This window comes from Limulus polyphemus, unplaced genomic scaffold (genome assembly GCF_000517525.1).
Source record: "Limulus polyphemus unplaced genomic scaffold, Limulus_polyphemus-2.1.2 Scaffold543, whole genome shotgun sequence".
Taxonomy (NCBI): domain Eukaryota; kingdom Metazoa; phylum Arthropoda; class Merostomata; order Xiphosura; family Limulidae; genus Limulus; species Limulus polyphemus.
In genome coordinates this window covers 348,961-359,581 of record NW_013666153.1, presented here as the reverse complement: position 1 = coordinate 359,581, position 10,621 = coordinate 348,961, and the positions used below count along the sequence as shown (strand labels likewise).

General features: G+C 32.6%; 1 protein-coding gene across 2 annotated transcripts in view; it reads left to right on the top strand.

Annotated features, from left to right (window-relative positions):
- The window catches only part of LOC106458997 (histone-lysine N-methyltransferase SETDB1-like), a 176,024-nt gene that overhangs the window by 140,975 nt on the left and 24,428 nt on the right, over positions 1-10,621 (top strand). For both annotated transcript variants that reach the window (XM_013918562.2, XM_022385368.1), the window contains one exon: positions 1,931-1,972. In XM_013918562.2, coding sequence (XP_013774016.2) covers positions 1,931-1,972 — 42 coding nt within the window. The remainder of the gene's footprint in view (positions 1-1,930; positions 1,973-10,621) is intronic.

Below are 10,621 nucleotides of genomic sequence, written 5' to 3'. Positions count from 1 at the left end.
CCTATAGATCATTTTCCTAGATGGTTCTGCTATGATTAGTGTCTGGTCAAAAAGCTTCAGCAGATATTTCCTTTCCAACAATTGGTCCAGTTATCAATGCTATTTTCAAGTTTTGAACAACTCTACTTTCAAGATCTACATGTGCCGATGTTTCCGTTTATCAACATTATATTTTAAGTTCTGTGCAAGAACTCAGCTAACAGATGTTTCCACTTATAAAAGCTATCTTCAAGTTTTGTACACCAAAAAAACATGAAACTGTAAGATGAAAAAAAAAATTTATTCTTAAAGAAAATCACTTCACTTGGACACATTCAAATATCTTGTAAAATACTTTATTAAAAGGTTTGATTCTTTTTATACAACAGACTTTTCACATTTTCTAGAATCTTGCCAATATTCATGAAGAAGCACATAATAAATTCAGAATTATTGTAAAAATTAATTCTCCAATTGTATTGACCCATACATTTAGGGTTAAATATTTTAATATTTATCATGTTAAGTACAATATACAATGAGAAGTGGTGGTTGTCCATGCTTAACTTCATTAATTTTACAAGAAGGAATTTATTATGTTTGTTTACTCAACATATACGAGTTTTTCTTTAAGCAAGAATTAATGATTGATTTGATATGTTTTGCTTACATTTCATTTTGTGCATATTTTTTTGTTAAGCTATTTGTGGAAAGTTGTTATTGGAGCAAATATATAATACTTCTTTCAGTAAATTACATGCTTAGTTTAGTTACTAACACAACTCTAGTTTTGTGAATTAATCATGATGTGTGAGTTGGAGAAAAATATATGGTCAGGTATTGTGTTTGATGACACTATTTAAATATGTTGTTCTGATATACACCGTTATTAAAACATAATATTTGGTTCTAATACCTATATTTTCAAAAGGTTAGAATGAAAATCATGTATACATATATTAATCTCAGTTGTATAGTAGCTTTAATTATGTAACCCTACGTTAAGAGGCAGCTGCTGACTGTCACATTTTAAATTGTAAAAGTTGTTTCAGACTGCTTTTTCTGAGCATAAAAAACAGTAATCTGTCCTGGCCCACCTAATAACCAGATTTTTGTTCTACCAAACCATTATAAAGTGTTCTGAAACCAGGCTTTGACATTGTTTTCCATCTTTAACATCCTTAGAAGAATTGATAGTAGCTCTTAATTAGAAATGGTGTAATACACCTTTTGTAATGTTCCAATTTTTTGATTTTTCATTTCTAAGTCAACCTTCATAGTGTTGTTGTGAAGTACCAGTATCACATTTATCCTGTTTTTTTGCAAGTGTGTCTATTCTGTAATTCAGTCACTATTCATTATTCCTGTCTTCCAATGTAAAATGTTTCTTAACTTGGATTTATTTACTGAACATTTCAATGTTTTATAAATATTTTTAGATACCAAAATATTCAATTTTAATCCATGTTTTATTCTTTTATTACAAAAGTGTAAGATTTAAAAGTTTATGTAATGAAATATTTTTAGATATTTGAGTTAATTAGTTTGTTTGCTTTTACATTTATGAGAACTGTTTGTATAACATACCTTGCAACTTTAAAGGAAGAATTTTTATTTTAATTAGTGTGAGTTTTCATCAAATAATCTTGTGGAAATACTCTCAAGGTGTTGAGTCAACAATTTCTTTGCAGTAAAATAACTATATATATAACTTAACATCAGTCTTATTCAAGAATGATGTTTAAATTATTTTTAACATGAGGATAAGCTGTGTTGAAACAATATTTTGCCAATCTAATCTGATGATTGACTACAGTTTGAACTGTGGCACTTAGTTTTTTTGAAAACAGGTTCATTGCATATTCAGTAGTTATCTTTGATTCAAAGTCACATATGTTTGGGTATTCTTTGTACTGTAAATATACAATTACCATTTTTTTTGTCTTTATAGATTCTAGAAGTGACAGTGATGACAGCATGAAGACAGAGAATGGTTAGTTTTATATTAAGATATTCTTGTATATCAACTTAAACTAGTATATTTATAGATCTTAATTTTTCCACAAAGTCTTAAAGGTTGTATTTGAGATTTTAAAATTTTTTCTTTATTTTACAAAATTTTATAATTTGAACCCTTTTTCCTTGGGCTGAAGCAGTTTGTATCACTTCAACTGGGGAAGGACATTTATGTAAAAACATGGTAACTCTGAGAATTCCCCACTAAACCTCGTTAAATTTTGTTAAAGTTTTTATGTGTTTTGTACCCAAAGAATGACATTAATTTAATTATGTCTTTCTATTTATTTTCACTCACTGTTAACATAGTTTGAGTGCAAGGTGATTTTTATTTTAAGTATAAAAATACTTTCTGATACTCTCATAAATAGCTATTCTTGTTCAGTGCTGTCCTCTATAGGCAAAAACTGTTTTGCATGCCACAAGCCTTGAGATCCCATGTACCCAATGATTAACATGGTTCAACTGTGTCTCAAATGTAAATCATCATATGACAAACTTCCATCAATAGGAATGTGAAACATACTCCTGATGCATGTAACTCCTTCTATTTGATTCTACCAAACTATCTCTACTTGTTTGGCAGTGCTTGTGTAAAGATGTTTTTAATGTGCTTTTCAATCATGTTTTTTTCTTGAAACTTAGTGCATTTTGAAAAAATTAATTCTGAGGTGGAATTAATCTTTTCAATTTTCAAAAGTTTGTGAACTTCAAGATAACTTATTTTTTCCCAGTTTTAATTTTTTTAACCTGATCATTCATTGTTAACAATGAATTCTAAAGTTCAAGTTACCACTTCGGAGGTAATATCTTCTATCAGCGCACTTACACAAGCTGCAGGAGGGGATAACTCGGCTATAGAATTATTGGCTCTCATCTGCCATCAGATTGATTGTTATATGAGTCAACCCACTTCTCCTGATATTAACCTTATTCCTCCTGAACATGCTGAACCTGTTAAGGTAGACGAGAAATTTGGCAACCTTTTTCCTCCACCTGATTTTGCCATGTCTTCCTATGCCCCTACTGTAGAATCAGCTAGGCATAATATGGCTTTTTTAGACATGATTTCTCAGGTCTGTTTTGTTTTATCTATTTCCACGATTTCTTATAATCCACTTCCATTTTTGTTACATGATACCCCCTCTCAGTATTTTGTGTTCATCCCGTTCCCAGATATTAGGGTTCCTGCAGAGCATTTTGCCTCTCAGATGGTTGAGGATGCTAGCATGCCTCGTTTTCCATGGGCTTTGGATCAGTTTGCTTTAGCCTACCATCAGGCTGAATTCCTTTTCTTGATTCTAAACAGTTGGAATTCATTTTACCCATGTGGGGGGTGGGGGTGGACCCTGATCATCCTGTTTGTTTATCTCACTCCTTTCTGAGGCACTCCACCGAGATCCTGAGGAATTTGTGAGGGATAGCTTCTCCTCATTTTTCTCCATGTTGGAACATTTGTCTTCTTTGGCTTTTTCCTTACACACGTGGTTTCTCTGTTGTTGGGATCTTGTGGAGAGGGATGCTGTATTGTCCCAAGCTCGTTTACCATCTCCTTATCTCTAGGACTTATGTGTGGCTTATTTTCTTTAGCTGTCTGTTTTTAGAAATACTCTTAAGACTTTGGAATCCTGTGTTGAATCAGAGAGACAGCAATCGACCCTTTCATCTTTGGTTGATTGTTTCTTTGTCTCATTCAGAGCCTAGAGAAGCCCCTATTACTCTTTCCTATCTGCTTCTTCCTAGCCCCTACCTCAAGGGGTTCCTCCTCTCGTCAGATTATTTGAAGCAGTCGGACACATTGCCAACAGTACTGGTTGGTTCCAATCCAGTGGGGGCTCACTCAACCAGTTTTGTTCCCCTATGGTAAGTTTTCACCACAGATTTATGGGTTTTTTGGGTATTATCCAAGAGACTTCTCATCTACTTTCTTTCCCTTCTGTTGTTATCTCGGGTACCCATATCCTTTCCATTACCTCAAGACCTTACCACCTATCAATGTCTGTCTGAAGCGGTACAGAATCTTTTCTCCCAAAAAGCCATCAAACCTGTAGCTATCCTTTTCTAGATTTTTATTCTGTACTGTTTGTGGTACCCAAGAAAACTGGATACTGGCAGCCTGTGATCGATTTGTTCTGCCTAAATCAATTTTTGGTTCTGTTCCCATTTACCATGGAATCTTTTCTCAACTTCAGGTGGGTTTTTTCTCCAGGTTTATGAATGACCAAGGTAGATGTCACAAATGTGTATCTGCATATTCCTGTATCTCGTCTGTTGAGGCACTAGCTTCGGTTTGTTAATCATAGGGTAGATTATCAATTTCACGTCCTGTACATTGTTATTTGGATCATTTTCTTCATCTTGCCAGGAATTGTCTGGTCATGATACATTCCAACAATTCTATGGTGGTGGCTTATATCAATCACAAAGATGGTACCCATTTTTGTTCCCTTTGTGGTCAAACCTTGGATCTCCTTTTTTGGGCCCGCATGCTTGACATTTGACTCCTTGCATGCAATGTTCTGGGTGCATTCAATCATGTTGCAGATGTGTATCTTCCCGTCCATCTTCTTCCCAAGGTGATTTCGATCATCCACACCACTTCGTGTCAAGTTCTTTTGATTGCTCCTTAGTGGCTGGCACAACCTTGGTGCCTGTGGCTGCTCCAGCTATATTCTGCCTCACCATATCCTCTCACTCCATCCCTTCTATGTCAACCTCGGTCACTGGCATTTCATCCAGCCCTTCATATTCTCCATTTTCATGACTGGTTTTTATCTGTCCCTGCGAGTCGCTTCGTTTTTAGCTTGTTCTATTAGCCCCTTCCTCTATGGATGTTTATCAACATAAGTTGGACATTTTCCACTGTCAGTCTTTGGTCAATCCACTGTTTCTCTTTTTACGGAGTTCCTCATTTGGATGTTTGATCAGAGGGTCTTTGGTTTCCTCGATCAAGAGTTATCGAGCTGCCTTATCCCGCTCTTTTCATTTTTACCTCTCTCTGTTGTTGCATTCCTTCTAGATTTGTCATCCTCCTTGGTGCACAGTTCTTCCGGATTGGGATGTCAATGTGGTTCTTTACTGCCTTACTTTGCCTACATTTAAACCTCTTTTCCTCGTGTTCAATATTTCACTTATTGCTTCAGACTTATTTCCTTCTCCTATTGGCCTGTGGGCATCGTCGGTCTGACTTATTGCTATTACCCTACGTTTTCCTTTATTCAGATCGATTTTTCCTTCCTAAAACTTCAGTGGCTCATGAGGGTAACCCCTCCTTCTTGCCAATTTCTCTTCCATTTCCCACCTATATCCTCAGTCTGATGCAGATAAGTTACTCTGTACCATATGTGCTCTTTTTTTGTTATATTGCCCCCATGGCTTCATTCAGTGGCAGATATTTTCTTTTCGTGACCTTTCTTCTTCCACCCTTACCAATTGGATTTGGCTTTTAATTTTATTGGCTTATACTTCCTTGTCTACTTCTTTTCATAATTTGTTTCAGGTGTCTTCTCATCGGATTAGGCACCTTACCTTTTCCCTGGCATCTCATCTCCATTGTCTCTTGGAGGAAATTTTTCAATCGTGCATGTGGACTACACCACATACATTCATTTCTAATGAATATACACATGTAAGCTATGAAGCTCAAACAAATCTGTTGAAGATGGGCGTTGCACCTGTCAGTGGTTGAAAAAATTTACTTCTTTCAACTGCATTCATTTAGAGAACTTTGAAATGTACAAGTCAAAAGTAATGTAAGCATCTTATAGTCTATACGTACTTCTATACAATTGCCATTGTGTTATTTAAGATACAGAGTGCGAAAGTAAAAGCTGTACCTGACCCAAAAAATTGCCATTGTTGAGCTCATAAAGCTTTTTTTGGATGATTCCAGAAATGCCAATTTTTTTCCTACTAAAATATGGACAGTTGCAACCAGCATTAAACAACGTTTCTCCAGTGCTGTTTTTCAATGTTCATCAGGCTTTGCAGCTTATTATTAAGTATTTTTCTGACTTTCAGCCTTTTATCCATTTCCTTCCACTTTTCTATACATCTGTGTGATGCAGAGAAACCATCTGTGAGCTGCATAGTGGACTCTCTGAAAAGTTTGCAAAAAGGGCATTGACTGATACTGAGTATATGAGTCACATTTGCTCAATTCACTCATTATTTGCCAGTTTCTGAAATAATTTTCAGCAATGAATTATCTTTTCACTTTGTTTGCTGGAAAATTTGGCCACTTGGAAGGATCAGAGAAATCTTCAACATGATGCTTTGACTTCACAGTATCTTCCAGTTCCACCAGTTTCTGCTTGTCTTGCTCCAGTGGGACCTGGTCATCAGCTGATAGCAGTAATCCATTATCTATCTCTCTGTGAATTATGTCCATGTAATTGTCCTCCCAAGTTTCTTTGGAGGGGAGGGTGACAAGACATCAGTAGCATTTTCTGAAATCAGCTGGTATTATCAGAATTTTTTCAGTGATCCTTTCAGCTTTGTTTTTCTAGATTCTTTCATCTCGTTTTTCTTTATTTTGGGTTTTTCATACTTGTATTGCTTTGGAGATATTTTTCTGTGCCTGTCACTGGTCATTGTTGCATTGCAAGATAAGTTTGAGAAAGCACTTAACAGTTATAAGCAGTTGATATCCAGTTTAACACACTCACTATGGGCTCAGCCAAATCTGCCAAGTTTGTGACCTCAAATTAACCATTATAGTTTCCATACGATAATTTCTAATATATTTTGTGTATTTTTACAAAATTTTGCAAGCTTTCACTAAGCATTAAGTCTTTTGTAGACATAAAATTAGAAAAATCTCTTCTTGAACATATGGAGTCAAAATGTTGACTACTACTTCAAAGCGATTTACATGTTAAGGTTAAAAATACTTTGCTTCATATGAAAATTCTCAAATTTCATTTGCATAATATCTGAAACCTCCTAGATATATTTCAAACAGTATTTTTTCAGTAAAACAATATATATTTTCTGTTATTTTCTCTACCCCTAGCTCTATACAAAGTTGGTAAATTTGACCAACCCTGTAACCATTAAAAAAAATGAAAAAAATATAAATTACTTTTTTTTCTAGAGTGACTTCAAATTGTAGCATGAAACTACATTTGTTTATTCTAAATAGCTTTAAACTTGTAATAGTATACATCTGTTTTTACTTGAATTTTATTATTTTATTGTCCTTTCAACCATATCTAACTAATAATATTGCCACACAAGTTGTAAATCACTTGGTGAATATGCAACTTGTGTTACCCTATTGAATTACAGTAATGCATGGGGCTATTAGCGAGTGTATCCCATGAAAATTTTTTTTCTTCTTTATTTTACGTAATCTAACCTTATCTAAATTTAAAAGTGTATAATTTTTACATTTTAGTTGCTTTTATAATAAATAAAGAATACACATGAAAAACATAAATACTTACTTGGGTCTTCTTGCTGTTTATTGTTAATGAAACTTAACCCTACTTTTTTATACTAATAGTACTACTGCACTAAATAATTTTTTATTTGATTAAATAATGCACCAAAGGACATAGAATAATAGCATGTAAAAAGCAGACAATGTTATATAACTATGATAGTTTTTCTATCTTTCTAACTATGAGATAAGAGCTAATAAAATTCAGCTTAACTTGTTGATGTGTTTCCCATGGGAATAAAATTTGAATTAGAAGCAAAACAAACAATTCGCTGTACAGCAAACCATGTAATATAATACATCATTTGATAGACTAAAACTTTGCTTTCTATTGGTTCTAAATAATATAGTATTAAATGTCAGAAAGAACTATTGGCAATTTGTGGAAGAGACGATGTGACAGGAGTGCATGGCAAGAAGAGTCTGATTTTCTAGTTTATGGCTCTGTAAGATTGAAGGCTATAAAAATTGTTTTGTCTGAGCAATGACAATATTATAATGAGCAATTTACATTAAATTTTTTTACTTCTTGGATGGTAGTAAATACATTAGAGAAAAGGGGATGTCTAAAGAGCAATGTCACAATTCTCATACTAGTGGAGATTGAAAATATTTTTTTTAATATTGCGTTGTAAAATTAAGAACTTAAAACATATAATATTAAAATTTTGATAATTAGCTATATTTTGATGTCATGTTTATTAGTATATCATGATGTTAAAGTACTTTAATTAGACTTTGAATATAACTCAGTAAAACCTCATGACATATGCAAAAAATTATGCCTATATGGAAGGAGTTAATTAAGCAATAAGAACTAAAATTCACTTTGTAATAATACAGGTTGAAACCAAACACAAAGTTACAGTAAGAAATCAAAAACTGACTAGACTGATAGTGGTCATTCTTTATATCATTTTTAAAAGGATTGTAGAAATTTCTAAAACCAGCTAGAATAGTGCATAGAACACTTTGGAAATATTAAGAAATCATTCACATGTGAAGCCATAAGTTAAGAATGAGTATGTGTATGAATACATATATACATAAATTTGGAATCTAATTGTAGTTTGTAATTCACATTTTAGTATTATGCATTATTCAATTTCTTAGTTCAAAAGTGAATATAAAAAAATTGCTAAATTGTATATCACATGGTACATCATCTGCATTTGCTCAGATTGTATTGTGAGCATCATAAAAAGAATTAGAAACTCATATTACCAATATTGACAAGTTATAAGATCCTCCTGCCATTTCTTCTTAAAGTATTTATGTAAGTAAAGCCGTTATTACCATTGCAGAGTTTGTAAAGTGGTGATCAAGATGATATGCTGATAGGAAGTTAGTTTTTAGATCCAAGAACAACTTAATTAGGAAGCCTGGTAAAATACATTGAAAATTTGGGGTATTAGCGTAATAATGTTTTATTTCAAAATGCATATATAAAACTTGCAAATTGTTTTCTGTTTTTGTTTACATCTTTCACTTGCAAAATTCGACAAAGTTTAGCAAGTATGATGCACAAGTACAAAAACTTCATAACATTGGAAGTAGGAGAGATCATTGTTTTCTATATATTTTGTATTTACTCTTCTATGTTTTAAGAAAAAGAAATGAAATTTAAGAATGTATTTGTAAATAATAATATATATTTATGCGTAATGTATGGTAAACGAAATGTTACTGTATTTTACAAATTACTGGTACACTAGTACTAAGGCTAAGGAGATTAAAACATCTGTATTCTTTAAAGGCCAGTTTTATGCTATTGGATATGGTAATGGGAGCTGCACATGTGCCGCATGATTTACAACTTGTGTAATGGGATTATTAGTCAGACACAGCTCAAAAGTCAATAAAACAAAAAATTAATAAATATAAATAGATGTATACTGTTATGAGATTTTAACTATTTAGAATACACACTTATGGCTTCCTGTTATGATTTGCAGTCATTCTAAGTGAAAAAAAGGTTAACTTAGATTTATTTCCTAATTTTATATAGGGGTTACGAGGTCAGTCAAAAACTTGCTTATAAAAATAATTCTAACATATAAACAGTTCTGTGAAATAATGAAACATAAAATAAAATTGCACAAATACAAATTACTGACACAAAAATAAAATTAACCATACATACCAGATCAGCCCTATTGATTGTGATTAGTCTTTAAATAGTTTTAAGAAATATTCTAGAAATTTCTAGAATCAGATTACAGCTTTGCGGAGAGCACAGAGGCGCAGCCTTGGGTTTTGAAATTTGAAGTAGTCTCTCAATTTTTTTACTCAAAACATACTCATTTACGTGCTCACACCCTGGTGGGAAAATTTTTATAAGCTCATAATTTATAACTTATCTCTCATTCTAATGATAAACAAAATTGTACTTGTTTTTTACTTAGTTTTAGCTTTCATATTATAATTTGTGCATTGGGATTAAATTCTCAGTGTTTTTAAATATCTGAACACAGGCTCGGTCAATTTGACCAACCATGTGACCTCTTTGTACTCATTTAAAGTCTTTATAGATTTAATACTTTTAACATCTGATTTAGCTTGTATATCTTCACAAAATATCAGTCTTTCAGTTAACATTATATGTCTTTCACATACAAAAAATCATATTTTTTAGCGAAGAATTTTTAATAAACTAAAATATAGATTTGTTCATGAATATTTTGAGTATTTGTTTTGAATAGTCCCTGTGCAAAGTAATTTTCATGTTAAGGTTAACTAATTTTATCTCAAAAATTTCTAATTTCCTTTGTGTAATCCCTAATCTCTCTACCCTATCTCAAAATGGGATCAGTCAATTTGACCGACCTCGTAACCACCAAAAATAAATCTAAATTACCCTTTTTTTCTTAATTACTTCAAATTGTAACATGAAACTACATACGTTTATCCCAAGTTCCTAACAGTATACATCTAGTTATAATTAAATTTTATCATTTTATTGCCCTTTGAACAGTGTCTAACTACTATCCGCATCATCATAAATTGTAAATCACTCACATTATGCTAACGAATTATATTACCCACGAGCTACTATGAACTGCTCGCCTGTGTGCCTCATGAAACCTTTTTATTATGTTGTTATTTATTTTACCTGATCTAATCTTAACTAACCTAAAAGGATCCCTATTTTTACATTTTAGTTACTTTTATAATTAGACATAA